General features: G+C 41.1%; 2 protein-coding genes across 6 annotated transcripts in view; both read left to right on the top strand.

Moving 5' to 3' along the window:
* Positions 1 to 13172, top strand: part of ddr2a (discoidin domain receptor tyrosine kinase 2a) — a 30167-nt gene extending 16995 nt beyond the window's left edge. The window contains exons 3-17 of one of the 2 annotated variants that reach the window (XM_044129060.1): positions 469 to 571; positions 1094 to 1325; positions 2918 to 3065; positions 3773 to 3875; positions 5064 to 5247; positions 5331 to 5571; positions 5660 to 5704; positions 7088 to 7224; positions 7365 to 7581; positions 9118 to 9350; positions 9470 to 9597; positions 9726 to 9923; positions 10002 to 10236; positions 10888 to 11037; positions 11123 to 13172. In XM_044129060.1, coding sequence (XP_043984995.1) covers positions 469 to 571; positions 1094 to 1325; positions 2918 to 3065; positions 3773 to 3875; positions 5064 to 5247; positions 5331 to 5571; positions 5660 to 5704; positions 7088 to 7224; positions 7365 to 7581; positions 9118 to 9350; positions 9470 to 9597; positions 9726 to 9923; positions 10002 to 10236; positions 10888 to 11037; positions 11123 to 11254 — 2486 coding nt within the window. In that variant the 3' untranslated portion in view covers positions 11255 to 13172. Of the gene's footprint in view, positions 1 to 468; positions 572 to 1093; positions 1326 to 2917; positions 3066 to 3772; positions 3876 to 5063; positions 5248 to 5330; positions 5572 to 5659; positions 5705 to 7063; positions 7225 to 7364; positions 7582 to 9117; positions 9351 to 9469; positions 9598 to 9725; positions 9924 to 10001; positions 10237 to 10887; positions 11038 to 11122 lie in introns of both variants that reach the window. The other variant, XM_044129059.1, reaches the window with a different exon arrangement.
* A 496-nt stretch (positions 13173 to 13668) lies between these two features.
* On the top strand, positions 13669 to 17216 carry hsd17b7 (hydroxysteroid (17-beta) dehydrogenase 7). 4 transcript variants are annotated; one of them, XM_044129055.1, is made up of 9 exons: positions 13669 to 13790; positions 14820 to 15026; positions 15170 to 15262; positions 15463 to 15577; positions 16241 to 16435; positions 16515 to 16628; positions 16734 to 16790; positions 16869 to 16970; positions 17077 to 17216. In XM_044129055.1, exons 1-9 carry the CDS (start codon positions 13756 to 13758, stop codon positions 17200 to 17202), a joined length of 1044 nt encoding a protein of 347 aa, XP_043984990.1. In that variant the 5' UTR covers positions 13669 to 13755; the 3' UTR covers positions 17203 to 17216. The 4 variants fall into 4 exon arrangements, 3 of the variants coding, with proteins under 3 accessions (XP_043984990.1, XP_043984992.1, XP_043984993.1); XM_044129057.1 differs by having other exon boundaries at positions 13699 to 13790; positions 16872 to 16970; XR_006371889.1 differs by lacking the exon at positions 17077 to 17216 and having other exon boundaries at positions 13706 to 13790; positions 16515 to 16649; positions 16872 to 16938.
* Positions 17217 to 18440: the final 1224 nt, after the last annotated feature.

Raw genomic sequence — 18440 nt, 5'->3', positions numbered from 1 at the left:
AATATTGCTCCTATTGACCACAAAGCAAAGCCACGAGGTAGCTGTACCGGCCTTGTTCACCCAGCACACTTACTTTCCTGCTAACTTCATGTGTCTGAGTGCTGGGGTTTATCTAAAGTTTATTATGAGAGCTCAGAGTTTGGCTCGACCCCTCCGTCCAGCGTTACCCAATCTGTGTTGGTGGTTTTTATGTGCACGCAAACTTGGATGGAGTGAATGTTTGAGTAGAGCTTCAAAATTTCCCTGCAAACTATTAATCAAAGCAGTGCAGTAGGAGAAATGTTGCAGGGAGGTGATAACTCATCATATGAGGTGTGGAAATGCTGCTGGGCCCATTGACTTGCATCTAAGTGTTTTGAGGGCAGCAAATAATGGGTTAACACTCATCATCTTAGTTGTTTTATTAGCAGTCTGTCTGATTTTCCACAGCGGTGACCCTTGCGTTTATGCATATTTTTGATGTTCCAGGTGTGTGTCGATACGCCCTGGGGATGTCGAGTGGGCAGATACCGGATGAGGACATTTCTGCCTCCAGTCAGTGGTCTGAATCTACCGCTGCCAGATACGGCAGGTACATCTTACACACACACACACAAGCTCAGACACTTGTTTCTTAGCCCGATAACGAGTGTAACACATGGGTGGCTTGTCCAGCAAGGTGCCTGTGCCTGATTATGAGACGTAAACCACAAACTGGGGTACCGGTTCTGCTCACAGAACCGCCATTAGGAGAGCACGCGTGGGGGGATGTGTGCTAGAGCTGTATGCTGTAGAACTTGGGTGGCCTTCGCTAAGTATCTGGATCTTGAAGTCATTCACTTTCCTCCTCTACTCTGGGTTAAATTTCTGTCTTGCTACCCTTCTCCCTTCCCAGGCCTTCCCCTAAATTAGCACTTGAACGATTTACGATGCAGCCTTTCACCAGAACCTTTTTACAACCGGCTTTAAGAGCTCAAATCCGCCACTCCACCCACTTTTACATGCCTTTCCACGTTTCCCCTTCATCCTGACGTCTCCCCCTCCCCCACCCCCTCTCTTCATCCTCCATCCCTCTTCTTCCCACATTTTCAAATCGTTCATCTTTACCTCCAAGGTTGGACGGTGAGGAGGGAGACGGCGCATGGTGTCCGGAGATAACTGTTGAACCAGACCACCTGAAGGAGTTCCTCCAGATCGACTTGGGTTCGCTCCACTTCATCACCCTTGTGGGCACCCAGGGCCGTCACGCCGGAGGAATGGGCAACGAGTTTGCCCAGATGTACAAGATTAAGTACAGTCGTGATGGCAGTCGCTGGATCTCATGGAGGAACAGGCAAGGGAAACAGGTAACTCCACCTGCTGGCGAGAAGTCGAAGATAATGAAATGAGTTTACCCTTCTAGGTAATAGTTAAGCAAGCTGCACTGACTTTATGACTTTAAGTAAGGTACGGCTGGACTTTGACTGGACCACATGAATAAGGTTGTGTTTATGGTTGTTGCCCTGCTTGACAAGGAAAATGTGCCCCGATATGTTGTTTATCAGGTTTCCTCATGGACTGCCTTGAATTTAGCTCTATGTACCTTTTCCCTGCTGAAGCATTCGCCACAATTCACTTTGACAGTATTTTAGATTTAATATGGTGGTTGCAGGGGGGTGTTCACGAATTAAATAGCACACAGAGTGTCTACTTGAGGCAACCAATCTTTAATGGATTTTACCGTAGGGTTTCAGAGTAACAAGGGAGCAGGATGGAAGAAGGGTAAAAATAGATGAATGTCTCACTTTTGAGTTTCTTCTTCATTTTAAAAGTGTGACATTCACCTCATCAGAATTTTGAACATGATTGTGCTGGCCCATGAAATGCATTTTCACTAATCTACACCGAAAGTCGTGATTTTTACAAAAAATATTTAACGGGGTTTGTACTCACATTTCCCACATTTTTGTACTTCCATTTGGGTTTCTACTGCTTCTAAAAACAACCAAAGCACTTAAAAAATCCACCCTGCCGTTTTTTTTGGGAAAAAGTTTATTATTTTGGTGTCCCGTTTCAAAAACGAATGTAACGTCACATATCAGCAGACACAGCCCCTCGCCTGGCAACCCCAGTGGAGCTCCAGCACATTTGGTCAGCTGGTTTTACTGCTGTGTGTGCTATACAATGGCTGCTGAAAAAGATAAGTGGTTTGTTGTTGATTTATCATCCAGAAATCACTTGCTGCATTGTTGTTGGTGGGGCAGGAGGCTCCACTTCTGCTTCTCAGAGATGTACGGTTGCGTAATTGCACATCTGTTTGCAGATATTTTCACGTGCGAGTGTAAACTTTGACATGGCCAGCAGCAGCTTATATAAGAAGCCCCAAAACAGCTGATTCTAAAAGGAGCTCAAAGTAGGCATGTGAGCAGACGAAAATCTTGTTATCTAAGAATGAACTTGTGGGGAAAAAAAAAAAAAAAAAAAATGTAATGAACATGTTTTGTGTAGCCCATAGGCCACAGGTGTCAAACTCCGGCCCTGGAGGGCCACTACTCTGCAACTTGTAGATGTTCCTCTACTGCACCACCTGAATAGAATAATTAGGTCATTAAGGCTCTGGAGAACTGATCTACACAAGGAGGAGGTAATTAAGACATTTCATTCCACTGTTTTGTACCTGTGGCACATCTAAAAACTGCAGGACAGCGGCCCTTGAGGACTGGAGTTTGACGCCCCTGTCATATGCCCATCCTAACCTGTTCAAGGAAGTATTATAGGTTACCTTTAAGAGGTGGTTAAACTTTTTCTAGGCACTAGTCAATAAGTGACTTATTGACTAGCCACTTGGTCAAATAAGTGACTAATTATTGAGCTTAATTTTCTTACAAAAACAATAAAGTAATGATCAGATATCAGTTAGTCTGATCATGATGTCATAAAATGTTTGCTTCGTCTGCAGGTGATTGAGGGCAACAGGAACACGTACGACATCGCACTCAGAGACATGCAGCCGCCCATCATTGCTCGTCTGGTCCGCTTCATGCCCGTCATAGACCACTCCATGAACGTCTGCATGAGAGTGGAGCTCTACGGCTGCGAGTGGCTCGGTGAGCTTGAGTATGCAGGAGAGAAAACACAGAGAGAAACACTTTAGAATGCATTTAAAGAAGTGCGACCTCTTAGGGATGATCGTAAAACAGCGAAAGCAACACTAACCTTTGAGCCTCTTACGAGAGGGAGGAACAGCTGATTTCCAGTTACTATTGCATAACAACGCACTGCATAAACTCTATCCAGTAGACAAGATAAGGATATTATGATGATACAGTATTTGACTTTGTGGAATGTAACTTCTGTCGCCACACTACAAATTCATACTTACTGATGTCCCGTTAAGTTAAGTCTGGTTTCTGTTGTGCAAAGAAGAAAAGCTGTGTTTGATGAAAGATGTGAATATGTTCATTTCATCCTTTCTTTCCCTAAACCGGACCCACATTCTTTGATAAATGAAACTCTGCAGGCTGCAAACAACTTGTCCGTCTGTGGAAAGGACTTTGCTTAATCCATTTTCCGTGCCGTTTCCCCACATGGCATAAATATTTTCCATCTCCTTGTTTTGTTTTCTGTTGCTTTGGTAAGTTTTGTTTGAAATTTTCAAAATGGTCTTTTTTTTTTTTATACATCCTCCTTGTATCTTGGTACATTTGTTACCATGGTGACCTTAAACTGTGCAGTTTAAAACAAACTTTGTGGCTTTCTGAACAATGTCAATAAAATCCCCACAACTAAGGAGTGAATTGTCATTTCTTCCCAGATGGCCTGGTTTCGTATAACGCTCCTGCAGGACAACAGATGAACCTTCCTGCTTATACTGTTTACCTCAACGACTCTGTCTATGATGGAGCCGTCATCTACAGGTGAATGACCCTTCAGTGCTTTTCCTCCTCATCCTTTGCTTCCTGCGCTAGTTTGATGTAGCTCTCATCTCTAATAATCGCTGTTTTTCCTCCTCATCATGTTAGTTCCCATTGCCATGGTAAAACCAAAGAAACAGTGGTGTGAGTGGGTCGGGGTGTTTTATTGTTAGGCAAAACCTCCTCTCCTGAGTCAACGGGACTGAATAACTTTAAGATCCAGAATCGACCAATCAGGGCTTTTGTTTTGTTTGGATTATAGTGTGAATAATGCCCTCCATGACACTGAAACACTCTGTTAAGGAAACAGTGGAGGAGGAAAGCAAAAATGAGGAATAATAGAAAATCTGACGAATACCCGTAACAGAGTGGATTTTGTTTGGTAATGCTGCCACCTAGTGTTAGGAATTAATTACAGTTTATTTATGTGCCAATTTGTAGAAGCACTGATAAAATGAAGATTGAAGTTGCATTAGGTAACTTTTTATGAAAATGTTTCTTATACATTTGTCTTGGTCAATGCAAGCATATAAAATCATTTTCATAAAAAGTGCAGCTTTAGAACAAGAATACAAATTAACATAAAAATATTGTGTATGGAAAACCATTCAGGGCAGTGAAAAAAGTATTTATCCCTTTATAGATTTATTTATTATTTTTTTATTTACATTTTTTTTAGTCACATTTATGCTTCAGATCACCAAACAAATTTCAACAGCAGACAAACTTAGTCAACACAAAAGGCAGATTTAAAATAAAAGTTCATATATTGAGTTTTCAAAAGTTATCCAAACCATACCTTCTTCTAAGTGAAAAAGAGATCACCTTCCTTGTTTTATTGAATTAACTGAACATTTCTTGAAGCGATTAGTAGAAATGAACTCTACTTCCAGATGTGTAGAACCAACAAATCACTCAAACAGAACCCGTCTGACAGCATGAAGAAAGCTAAAAGTATCAAGCCTCGATCACAGATTTGGTTTGTGTAACCATGGTAAACAGAATCATGGCTGGTTTTGTGATTAGCAGCACTGTAAAAAAAAACAAAAAAACAAAAACAAAAAAAAAACAGGGACGTTTCATTAAAGGAATTAACCAAGGAGGTTAATATAATCTTCAAAAGACTGAAAATGTTTCTGACTGGAGTTCATTGGCTGTGGATTTTTGCAGATTTGCTTCTGTGTTTCTCAGTATGACAGAGGGCTTAGGCCAGCTGACCGACGGCGTTTGCGGAGAAGATGATTTCACTCTCAGCCACGTCCACAACGGATGGCCCGGGTACGACTACGTAGGCTGGAGCAACGAGAGCTTCCCCGGTGGATTTGTTGAAATCATGTTTGAGTTTGACCGTATACGAAACTTCACCTCCATGAAGGTGAGAATCCCGAGCCGACGCGGCGGCGTTAAAGTCCTCGGCGTCGCTCTCCGTCGTCACAGAGAATACCCTTGTGTGCGCAGGCCCACTGCAACAACATGTTCTCCCGACGCGTCAAGGCCTTCCAGCAGGTGGTTTGCCACTTCCGCTCCGATTCCGACTGGGAGACAACGCCGCTCGCCTTCAGCCCCGTGGAGGACGAGAAGAATCCCAGCGCCCGCTTCATCACCGTCAAGCTGGCCAATCACATGGCGAGCGCCATCAAGTGCCAGTTCTACTTTGCTGACGCCTGGATGCTGTTCAGCGAAATCACCTTCCAGTCAGGTACTTCGGTGCGGAGCTGATCTGGCGCTGGAGTGAAATTGTTGAGATGAGTTTTCAACCCAAATAACAATTGGTGAAACTTTTTCAGATACAGCCATGTACAACACAACACCGCCTTCCACTCCTAAGCCAGGTGAGGAACTACATCTCACATCCACATGCAATGCTTGGTTAATAATATGTGAGCAACGCCTTCAGTAATTTTGTTAAATTACTGCTAAAATTGGAAACATCGAGTTTGTATAAAAAGTTTTTATATTTTATTATTTTTTTTATCTATGTTATCTTTGGTGTTTGTGATATATTCAACTAGAAAAGTTGAAACTTTTTTTTGGTATTTTTTTCCTTTGATTGCAAAAAACAAAATTTATGATGAGTGGGACACTCCATGAAATATGCTTCCATGTCTAATGTCTCTTGTCTTTTGTTATTTGATGAAAACTTAATCTTGTTTTACTCAATAAACAGAATGAACTAAAATAGTTCTTTCTAGCTAGGAAAAAGTGAGGACATTGTGCACGCTAATAGGTACTGGCATCCTCTTTAGTTGAAATAACTTCAATCAGAAGCACATTAAGCTAAATATCTAAGGTTCTAACAAGTTAAACCTTCAAAATGCTGGGTATTAATCTTCATTCATTGCTACTAATGTCACACAACTGTGTGTTTTATTCAGTGGTTTTAAGTTGTAGTAGATCTGGCAATGTCTTAATTTAATTCTTTCAAAAATTACAACTTTTATTTTCTTTTTTAGAAAAAACAAAAACAATTTTATATATATTTTGTTTATTTATATGATTTGAATTCCTCAGCACTGTGAAATTTATACTAGATATTAATATGTCTGGTTATGTCTCCAATGCCATTAGTGGTTATGGAGAAACCAAATGCTGGCAAGGGGAGGCAGAAGAGATGTAAAAATAAAGCTGTTTAATAGTAAAAGAGAGTTTAAAAAAAAAAATTTAAGTCCACAAATCTGAAAAGGGTAAAGATAGTTAAAGTAGTAAAATCCCAAAACCAACCAGGAGCGGTACGAAGCACAGATGGTGTATAGACTCCACAGTCTTCCAGACTTCAAATGGCCTCCATATTATCTCAGTAATAGTTTGGGGAAAGCGTTTCAGAATATGCATTTGTAGGCAAAGCCTTGCATTGCCACTTTAAAGTGTGCGTCCCCTTAAAAACACCCCTAAAACCTGTCAAAAACCTTTCCAGAAGAACTAAAAAGCTGGAACATCTGGAAACTGTGGCTGCCATGCGTTTTTAAACTCCGTGGATTGAGAATGGGACGTCACCAAATACAGTATGTTTGGTAGCTCCATGTCAGTTTTGACCTTTTTCACAAAAAAAAAAAATTACCAGGTTTGTTATGAATCAGGCCAAGCGATATCTCAGCTGGTTAAAAAAATAAATGTTTGCTTGATGCTTTTTAAAATTCTCATTTAACCGGGAAGCATGTGAAACTAAAGTCTCTTTTTAAAATCTTTAAAAGGTACCTCTACTCCTCCCTCACCAGAAGATGACCCAACCCATAAAGTAGATGACAGCAACACTCGCATTCTGATTGGCTGTTTGGTGGCCATCATATTCATCCTTGTTGCCATCATTGTCATCATTTTGTGGAGACAGGTGTGGCAGAAGATGCTGGAGAAGGTGAACTCTCCCCTTTCTTTTTTTTTTTTTAAATATATTGACACAACTAACAAACACAGTGTAATCTTACGCATTTGCAGTTTTTCCTCTCGGAGACGGTCAGATGTGCTCCCTGACATGCGTGCTTTATTTTATTGCAGGCCTCTCGGCGGATCCTGGACGACGAACTAACTGCTAGCTTGTCGATACAGAGCGAGACGTTCAGCTACAATCACACCAGCAACCGGCCAGGCACAGCAGGCGAACAGGAGTCTAATTCCACCTATGAGCGCATCTTTCCTCTGGGTCCAGACTACCAGGAGCCGTCGCGCCTCATATGCAAGCTGCCGGAGTTTGCACAGAGCTCAGAGGAACCTGGTAAGCCAGCAAATCCGCTCACACACATGGATATTAACACACAGTGCTTTTTTTTTTTTTTTTTTTAAAGAAAAGGATTTGCCCTGTAATTTGCTTATCCAAGACCAATTAAATCCAGACCACAATTGCAAATTGGAAGTAAAAGCAAGTATTTTTCATTCGTTTTTGCAAATAAAAATGCTAAAAGTATGGCATACATTTCTATTCAGCCACTCCTAAGTTAACAGTAATTAGAACCACAATTCACAGGGTCTCTCTACCACTTTTGCAACACCAGTTACTGACATTTTGTCAAATGTATTTAGGTTTGGACTTTGACTGGGCCATTCCAACAGGCTAATCTGCTTTCACTTGATTCTTTCCACTGTAGCTATGATTTATTTATAGGGTCATAATCGCTCCAGGCCGGGTCTTTTGTAGCCTCTCACATGGTTTCTTCCAGCCCTGTTTTTAGCTCCATCTGTAAAACCACAAATTCTGAGCAGCTTCCCCGTCCCTGCTGAAAAGAAACATCCCCACAGCGGGATGCCGTTGTGGAAGAAGGTCAACTTCGTCCACATGTTTGCTGTCTCCCCTGTTTTCATAAAACGCAGATTTGCTTCCTAAACTAAGCCTGCTTCAAGCAACACTGACCTGCCTGTTGTGTTTCTTGGTCTTTATGATGCTATTTGTTCACTAAAACACTCTAAAAAAAAAAAAAAAAAAAAGCTTGGAGACCTTTATATTAAACTGAGATGACACTACACATATCAGTAGTGTATTTATCAATGAATTGACCTCTAAGACAAGTGGTTGCAATGTATTTTATTTTAGCCGAATCCAACTTTGGATCAAAAATGTGCTTAACATATTTGTTAAGCTCCCAATGCTATTGCTGTCGGAAGAAATGCACCAGTCCCCATCAAAAACAACCAATCAGAGCCAGGAGAAAAGCCTTACTGCTGTCAATCACAATTGTGTACAAACTACTCAATGTGCAAATGGTGGAGAAACAAACTTATAACAGGAAAGGTATTTATACTCTGTCATCAGTGGCTACGCTAACTAGCCTGAGGATGCATGGCAGACTGTGCTAATGATGAAAAGCTGTAATGTTGCAAGGAGAGTGAAGGGGGGGTGAACAGCAGGTACATGAGGGTGATTGACAGTATAAAACCCTTCTCCTAGCTCTGACTGGTTCTTCCTAGTTAGCACAGAGAGAAGGCAGAAGAGCTTGTTTTTTCACATATGTCAAATATGTAAAAAAAGAAAAAAAACTGTCTTTTTTTATTAAAGTCACATACTGCAGCTTTAAAGGCACTGGACAAAAATGTCCACCACACTTTTCAGATTTTAAGATGTAACATATGCAAAATAAACATGCAACTTTCCATCATATTTCTCAGAAATGCATGATGTGTTTGTCTGGCTGGCCTGAACATTGCAATCAAATACATCAAAGTTGGTGGTTATAACGTGAAAAGGTTCAAATGTTTTCCCATGAGAAGCGCCCATCCTGTTGTGGTCTCAGCTACTGTGTCTCATGATGTGTTGCAGCTTCGGCCACCAATGCAGCTTCAAAGTCCACAACTCAAACTGTGGTGCAGGACGGCGCCCCCCACTACGCAGAGGCAGACATCGTCAACTTGCAAGGCGTCACTGGGGGCAACACGTACGCCATCCCCGCGTTGACAATGGACCTGTTGTCCGGGAAGGACGTTGTTGTGGAGGAGTTCCCGCGAAAACTGCTCGCATTTAAGGAGAAGCTGGGAGAGGGCCAGTTTGGAGAGGTGCGAGTTCTCTACTTTCCTGCCTTACATACAACTTCACTTAAAAACAAAAGCACGAGCAAATGTTAAACCCCTTAATTGTTTTTTGTTTTTTGTTTTTTTATCTTTTGCTGGTTCAGGTGCATCTTTGTGAAGCAGAGGGAATGCAGGAGTTTATAAATGAGGACTACTTATTTGACGTCCCAGAGGGCCAGCCAGTGCTAGTGGCTGTGAAGATGCTCCGCTCAGATGCCAACAAGAATGCAAGGTGCGCCGCCTTTGTCGTTGGAGCTGGAAATATAACGACAAATGAAAGCAAACATGAGGTTACTAATCACCTGATTTATATAAAAAATAAACTTAAGCAACTTGCGCAAACTTTTTCTACATGGACAGGAATGACTTCCTGAAAGAGATAAAGATCATGTCGCGTCTGAAGGACCCCAACATCATTCGTCTGCTAGCCGTGTGCATCTACAGCGACCCGCTCTGTATGATCACAGAGTACATGGAAAATGGAGACCTCAACCAGTTCCTGTCCCGCCATGAACCCGAGGGACAACTCGCTCTCCTCAGCAGCACACCTACTGTCAGGTCAGCCGGCGACCGACGCATTTCATTTTGTAGTTTTGTCTTCCCACCACATGGTGACGTCTCTCATCTCCCCCTCAGCTTCGGTAATCTGTGCTACATGGCCACCCAGATAGCCTCGGGGATGAAGTACCTCTCCTCCCTGAACTTTGTCCATCGAGACTTGGCCACACGGAACTGCTTGGTGGGGAAAAACTACACAATAAAGATAGCTGACTTTGGCATGAGCAGAAACCTGTACAGTGGCGACTACTACCGCATCCAGGGCAGAGCGGTGCTGCCCATACGCTGGATGTCGTGGGAGAGCATCCTGCTGGTGAGGGCCGCTGCTGAAACACCACTTTGCACCGGGCGCAAGTTCTCAGTTTCACTACTTGAGTGGAAGAAATTTTCCTACTGGTCAAACATTACTCCTGTAAGAGTAAAAGTAGCTCTGTCAAATTCTTACCCAAGTTTGAAAACTGTAGTACGTGCTTTAAGTATTTAAATTTCACTGGAGTGTATTGCTATTCTGGACAGATCCCAGATCATCAATAATAATGCAGGAGTCTTATATTTTTCTAGCTTCTTTTGGATGCTCAAAGACACTTAGCAGTTTTATGTAATATTCATTCATGTCATAAGGCAGCACCACTAAGACAAAAAGGGTTTTTCTTCTCACAACAGGTTTAAAGTTGCACATTGCCACCCACTGTGTAGTGGTGCAGTGTGTAAATTTACTGCGTGTTAGGGTAACAAAAGAGACACTACACAATATAACCAAAAGAAGTAACACGACGGAAATTTAATGGTGTAAAAAAATTTAGCATTAAAATGTAGTGGAGTGAAAGTATTAAGTTTTCCACAAAAATCCTTCTCAAGTAAAGTAAAAGTTCTCAAAAGCTGTGCTTAAGTGCTGAACTCAAGTAAATCCAATTTGGTACTGTTGTGTCGAACCGCGTACAACGCAACATCTCCGTTTGTGCAGGGTAAGTTCACCACGGCGAGTGACGTCTGGGCCTACGCCGTGACGCTGTGGGAGATCCTGAACTTCTGCAAGGAGCAGCCGTACTCCCAGCTCACCGACGAGCAGGTGATAGAAAACACAGGGGAGTTTTTCAGGGACCAGAAACGACAGGTGAGGGCGACTAAACGGTTTTAATTTCACGAGTGGGAAAAACAATTTAGCAATGTATTTCATGTCTCGCCCTTAATCTCTGCAGATCTACTTGCCTCAACCTGTGCTGTGTCCGGTCTCACTCTACAAGATCATGCTGAACTGCTGGAGGAGGAACGCCAAGGAGCGGCCCTCCTTCCAGGAGTTACACAGAGCTCTGGTGGATTTACAGCCTTAAGCCTGCGTAGTGTTTAAGACACTTTAGAGTCTGCGCAAATCTCTGGGGAAAGGGATGCCGCAGGATGTCCAGGTTTAAGCTACGCTCCTATTCAACAGAGACAGGATGGGAGGCCACCTGCTGGCTCCAAGCTACATTTTCGAGGACTGGATAATCTAGGTTGATCTGTATTCCAGTTAATGCAAAGGTTTTATTTTTATGAAGCATAAATTTAGACAAAGTACTATATCACAGTTCAAAAAGAGAAGCTTGAACTGTCGGGTGGGTGTGGAGGAAGCCAACATTTAAATGTAGCAAGAGACATTTGGCACTTTTAAAACTAAACACTAAAAGTAGGGAGACTTGGACATTTTTTTTTCTTTGTTGCAGAATTGTTCTTGGCAAAAAAAATCTCAAACCTGTTTATGTCCCCTACAGTGGTGCCACATTCAAAAGGAAAACACATTTATGCATTGAACAGCAGGGTTGAGTACCAGGGTACTCTGTGAAGTCGACACTTGTTACCCCACAGAGGTTCATCAGAGACTGGATACAGGCAGGTTGGTTGGACCGGCCTACAGGCCTGACTTCAGACCCACTGAACGCTTGTGGGATTAGGTTGGGCATAATAAATATGCCGAAGTCACCAAAATAACCACATCGTCCAATTTAAGACATGACAAGGATGTGCCAGGGTGTTAAAATAACATGCAACATGTCTTGTTTTTTCAAGCCTCCATTCTCCAGTCCCACAGACATCAAACAGGAGTCAATAACAAAATATACTGAAGAGAAGATTTAACTTGGTTTTTTTTTTTTATTATTATTATTCTTGCAAATGTGGCCCCATTTAAAGCGAAATAAACAAGCGTTGGAGTGGAATAAGATTTGCAGCCAATGTTCCAGCATTTTTACAACAAAGCAACAATTGACCAGACTTGAATTTCCTCACTGTTTCTGTTTGGTTTATGTCTAAATGCAATGTGTAATAAGAGGTTTATGTATCCCATGTTATGGTGTTGTTTGAAATACTGCTTTCTTGTCTTTTCTTTTGGAAGACTGCTTGAATGTAGAAAGGGAAAGTGCAGAGCCAACGGTTACTCTTATATTTGATTATATTTTAATAGTTTCATCATGTTCAGAAAATCTTCAGACACGCAGAATAAAAATAACAATGAGTGCATTTTTCTCCATCTCCCTGCCATTTAGTAGTTTTGACAAGTGTACGTGACTGTGTATTTCCAAAAGACATGTTTAAATTTCATGTATCATTTTTTTGTATCAGTATTTATATATTGACTTGTGTTTATGACTTGTTTATAGTTGTGCATAAAAATATGCACTCAAACCAGAGTGTCATATTTGGTTCATTTCTTCTTTGATTTGTGTATGTGTTCTTTCTGCTGCGACATCCTTTTGTCTGCAGTTGAGTATGCTTTGAAGAAATCTCGTTGGAACTTCGTGCTGGGTCGCTATCATGTGCCGTGTGTTGATTCAAAGCGTGTGTGCGCAACAGGTGTGATTAGAAAGACAGTAAGTGTTTTCTGCAGGGATCCAAGACAATTAGGAAAAGAGAAAAGCTTGATCTGAGTATTTTCCAGAAGAAAGGCATGAAAAAGAAAACTCCTTGGCACATCCATCCATTCTTTTTACAAACACATTAGAAAAGGGTCACAAGTTGGGAAAGTTGGAAAAATATCTTGAAAGATTTACAAGAACTCTGGTTCTAGATGTCTATCGCTATTTCTTGTCACAGAAGCAGTAAAAATTAGGAGTTTCACCGTAACAATTAATTTTCTTGGATGGTTGGAAAGGGTACCGTCAATGAAGATAAACTTTAAGTGCATTAGTTTAAAGCTCATCTATTATCGGTGCGGCTGGACTTCATGCTTCATTTGTCTCATTGGTTTTCTCTAATTGTTCTTGCTTTATGTTTTTATCTTTAAACACAAGCCCACCCGTGAAAGACAATTTTGATTCTTTTTCTGCTTAGCAGGGTAAAAAGATATCGAGCTCAGGTTCAAATTGATACACTTTTATAAGTTTCATTGCATTCATTCTCCTTTCAATATTGTTAGAAGTGCAAAAAAAATTATGTAAAATCCTCTGAATAAAGTCGTAGTTTCTTTCATTTTTAGGATATTTTTGTATGAAAATGGTTGCATTTCTGCAAGATTTTGTTATATATATGTACATATATATATATATGTTGTAAACAAAGTTAGACCTTGGTGGCGAAAACCCAAATAAAAGTCCTAACATGTACTCTTTGTCATGGTCAGGACTCTTTGTTTTGCTCCTGTGATCCAAGTTTTCAGTGTCTGGAGTGGGCGGGACTTTTGCTGGCTGGGATGAGGCGTAATAAGATCTTATTGGCTAGAGTGCTGCCTCAGGATCCAATCAGGACATGGGAGGTGGAGCTAAATTATGACTCCACAGAAGAGGAAACCAGTTCCTGAAGCAGACACTCAACCTTTTTGCTCCAGTTCTTCTGAGGCGCTACAGGTTTTGGCTTTACCACGATGAAAAAGGTGATTTTGGTGACTGGAGCGAACAGGTAACAACCCAGTTTATAACCTCTATTATGAGAAGCCCCGTACTTCACGATACCAATTAAAAGGTCAATCATTTCAGGCAGAATAAGGTATTGTTCCATTAAATATTGATCAGATCAGGTGTGTTGTCATTTTTAGTTAGATGTGTACTGATCTTGTTTTCGTGACCAATTTCAAATATCCTGTTTTTCTTCTTTTAAGTACTATAACAGCTTTCAAATATGTCTTTCTTGCTGTGAAAGGTCAATAATATCATAAAAAGAAGTAGAGGAGACGTCACACTGTGAGTGTGTGTGTGAGAAAGTGGTCAGTGTGAAACAGGGTTTTACTATATTCAACATATTTGCATTAAACATTGCTCTCAGTATTTCTAACAGAATCATAATCTCTTACCTTATATTTGGGTTTTCCACAATGCTACCAATATGTCCAAATCCTACATGTCCCACAAGCAGACTGAGGTTTACAGCCCAAAAAGATCAAGCAGCACAACCTTGCCTTAATATATGTAGTCTTCATGGTCTCTTCTGAATCGCTCAAGATCCATTTCGCCCTTCGGTGTTTCATACCCATAAAAAGCCAGGCATGAAACCACCAAAATTGCAGCAGTACGATATGATGGAGCAAAATGACCAGCACCTCCTGACGTTTAGTTGTGTTGTGGAAGCCTGAATGCGCAAGAGAGCTGTCATAGAAAACACTTTGAGAAAAAAAAACAAAAAAAAAAAACATAAACAACTTCCTATAACTTCTGTGCTTCCTCTAGCTTCTTTTTTTAAACACCCCACTGATCCTGGAAATAGATCACCATGAATTTTCTTCGCTCAATAACAAGCACAGGTGTGGTGCTTTCACTTATCGGGAAAATGCTGGATTTAAGTCTGTACGACAAGTTGAAAATTTCAATTCACCAAACGTTTTCTCATTTCATTTCTATGTTTAATGCTAATGCATATGTGAGCGTATAGTTATTATATTATATCCTAATTGTATAGTTGTAATATTAAAACGGTCTAGCGGTTCCCCTGCAGTGGCATCGGCCTCGCGCTGTGCGAGCGTCTCCTCTCACACGACACGGAGGGCCTGCTCCTCTGCTTGGCCTGCAGGAACGTGCGGCGAGCTCAGGCGGCGCGCGCTGCCCTGCTTGCCTCTCAGCCTGCAGCCCAGGTGGACCTGCTGCAGATGGACACCAGCAGCGTCTCCTCTGTTCTCAGAGCGGCACAGGAAGTCAAAGTCAGGTGGGAGGATGGACTTTTATTTATTTGTTTTTTTCTCTTAAGGGATTTTCAAAAGAATTTGCAACACACTTAAGTTTACGTCTGCACCTCAGAAAAGTACTACAGGATTACATTTTGTATTATTATTAATTTGTCATTTTCAGGTACGATCGGCTGGACTACCTCTACCTAAATGCCGGCATCATGCCAAACCCAGAATTCGACGCAAAGGCCTTTTTTAGAGGCCTTTTCTCCAGGTAAATAACTGATTTCAGTCATATATTTGTAAGTAAAGACAAAAACAGAATAAATGAATTAAATTCAATTAGTAAAATATTAATCTGTATCAAGGCCTTTTGCGGAACAAATTTATCTTTAAAAATAAATTAATAAAGAAAAGTGACTGGTTGTTTTCAATGCTTTCATTTCATTCATTTTGTCAAATATGTGCTTACAGTAAGGCGATCACTATGTTTGCCACCGGTGACGGGATTCTGACTCAGAAAGATGGTGTCACTCCGGACGGCTTGCAGCAAGTTTTTGCCACCAACCTCTTTGGTCACTTTCTTCTCGTAAGTCGCTGCCGCGGGGTGTTTTGACTCCTAAATGATTAAAAGACAAAGGTTTGCTTTCAGCCAGTTTCTGGTTTTCTGCAGGCAGCCTTTGTGTCCTTGAAGGAAAGAAGCAAGGCTGACACCGAATCCATTTGTCACTTAGCAACTGTCCTCATTAAAAATTAACAGCACATTGAGAGCCTAAGGTCACGGCAGACATTATTCAGCTCAATTTGCTTCTGCAGGGGAATTTATGATTGTATTAAGTTGCCATCGATGACTGACTTTTGCGAGGTTTATGACTGGATGGCAAGGAATCATTGGTGCTATTGGTGCACTGCAAGATCTGTTTTTTTACTCTGTAAGACTGAACTGATCAAAGCCGAAATCAAAGTTTTTCAGGATGATACTAATTTACCTTTCTTTTTTTGCTATCGTTTTTAGCGATTGCTATTTTTAATAGCTAACAGTATTCTTTGATAGAGGTAGTATTTTTACTTCTGTGCATGCACTAAAGCATATATCGCAAATATTTTTCTAGTGTTTATTAAACACAAAAAAGTGCAACTTCATGCTTTTGGTTCATAAAAATAAATTTGAGTTCCCTAGTTTGGATAGAAATAACCCGACTCTGAAGTTTTGGGGATGTGCATCCAGCATTGATTCTTTGTTTTGACCCAGATTAGGGAACTGGAGCCGGTTCTGTGCCAAGAAGGACGAACCTCGCAGCTGGTTTGGACCTCCTCTAGTAACGCTAACCGTTCTGCCTTCAGTCTCGAAGACATACAGCACCGGAGAGGAGCTCAGCCTTACAGCTCCTCCAAATACGCCACAGACCTGCTCAGCCTGGCTCTCAATGAGCACTACAACAAGCAGGTTAGAAAATCATAAAAGAAACACATATTTAACGTCACTTAATGCTAACAAAATTAATCAATACTAGTCTTTGCTTTAGGGTTTGTACTCATCTGTCGTCTCTCCTGGATTTGTGATGACAAACCTGACCTTTGGCATTCTCCCGTCGTTTCCGGCCTTTCTGTGGACATTGCTGATGCCTGTCTTTTGGCTGGTGGGTTCAGCTGCATGAAGTGTGAGAACAACACGAAGAACATCCATGCTTTTCTTTTATTATTATTATTCTATAATGACAAACATTTCCTTCTCCTGACAACAGATTAGGGTGTTTACCAACACTTTTACCTTGACACCTTATAATGGATCTGAAGCTTTGGTGGGTAAAACAAAATTGTTGTCACTTAAAAAAAAACAGCTCTACGCAAATTTATGTTCTGATTTCTACCCTTCTTAGCAGCTTTGGCTATTTAGTCAAAAGCCTGAATCTCTGGATCCTTATGCTAAATACCACAGCTTAACATCAGGGCTTGGAAACAACTACATCCAACCACATAAGGTGCAGCAAGTAACTGTTATTATTTTTTTTTTAATGTGAATTATGTAAAAAAAAAAAAAATCTGCTTAAAACAGCTAAATGTTATGTGGTGCTTTCCCTTTGGCAGATGGACATTACTTTTGAGACATCAGAGTCATTATATATCAAATTACTTCAACTTGAAAGTGACGCGAGGAAGAAACTGGCAGAAACACAAGCTGCAGGCCCCTCACTGAAGACCCGAACGACCTGAATGATCCACATTCCACACTGAAAGAAAGAAGATGCTATTTATTTTATTTTTTTTTTTCCACCAGCAGCTTGCAGGAAAATTCACACCCGTTGAACTTATCTGCATTTTCTATGCAACCTCAAACTTTAATGTATATTTTATTGGGATTTTATATTAGACAAAAGCATTTGATAATTGTGAAGTGAGGGGGAGGTTATCTATGGTTATCTAAACAACTAAACAATTCCGAAATGCGGCTAACATTTCTATTTAGCCACTCTAGGTTGATAACTTTGCAGCAATTTGCTCCTGCCTGCAGGTATTTTTGGGTACAAATACTCTTCCATTTTTAATAGCTCAATCTCAGGCATATTCAAGAAAACTCATTCAGTTGGGTATAAATGTAATGAAAATTATTCGACACAAAACATTTTAGTGTAGCTTTTGCTGTATGTCAACAGGGTCGTGCATCTTCTGTTAACTGTTGAGAGGGGAAAGAAAAGGTGCAATGCATCTACTTAAATATGGAGCAAATTATGAGAAAACAATAACATAAGAATATTACCGATTTTCTAAGAAGTTGGAGTCCAGTCATCACATTGCAATCCAGGAGGGACTGTTTGTAATCTGGTTATCAATCCCCAAATTATCCAGACAAAACGCAGCGCTGTCCGACAGCAGACTTTCATCGTCGTCGTCATCCTCATCATCATTGTCGTCATCATCGTCATCTTCCCAGAAGTTGACATATGTACTCTGTGTGAGTGTCTCCGCGGTGTACGGCGGCGCGGCCACTTGCAGAAGCCCAGCGGCGCACCTGACGTCCCGCTGTGGAGAACCTGGTGCGCACACGCAGCGGCGCTCCCTCGGCTCCCCAGCTTGGTTTCCAGCGGCGCACTCGCCCTCCTCCGCTTCGCTCAGTTTGGGGTTGCAAAACGCCCACACCATTCCGCAGAAGTAGATGAAAAATGTTCCCATGACCATGACCATGAGCGCATAGGACTCTATCATAGCTTTAGTAACTGCAGACGTCATTTTCTTCATGGAGAGCAAGGAGCATTGATTGCGCTCAGAAGCGGCTGAGCGGGTCATCATCGTGATCATGAATAAAGGGGGCCGGGCCTTAAAAACAAGAGAAAATCTGCTTTCAAAGTAAACTTTTACAAATAAAAACAAATTTTTAAAAATGTACATTTCACTGTAATGTAGAAACTGAGGGAAAACAATTAAAATGTTACCGAATAGGCCCACCAATTTTT

This window comes from Gambusia affinis, linkage group LG10 (assembly GCF_019740435.1).
Source record: "Gambusia affinis linkage group LG10, SWU_Gaff_1.0, whole genome shotgun sequence".
Lineage (NCBI taxonomy): Eukaryota > Metazoa > Chordata > Actinopteri > Cyprinodontiformes > Poeciliidae > Gambusia > Gambusia affinis.
Note: the sequence above shows the minus strand (reverse complement) of the source record. Positions and strands in the feature narration are given on the sequence as shown.

Bases quoted from the DNA above. Each gene is read 5' to 3' on its own strand.
- hsd17b7 (XM_044129055.1), top strand. From the start codon at position 13,756: ATGAAAAAGGTGATTTTGGTGACTGGAGCGAACAG. The intron at 15,027-15,169 runs GTGGGAGGATGG...TGTCATTTTCAG, and splicing joins GCACAGGAAGTCAAAGTCAG to GTACGATCGGCTGGACTACC. The intron at 16,971-17,076 runs GTGCAGCAAGTA...TCCCTTTGGCAG, and splicing joins ACTACATCCAACCACATAAG to ATGGACATTACTTTTGAGAC.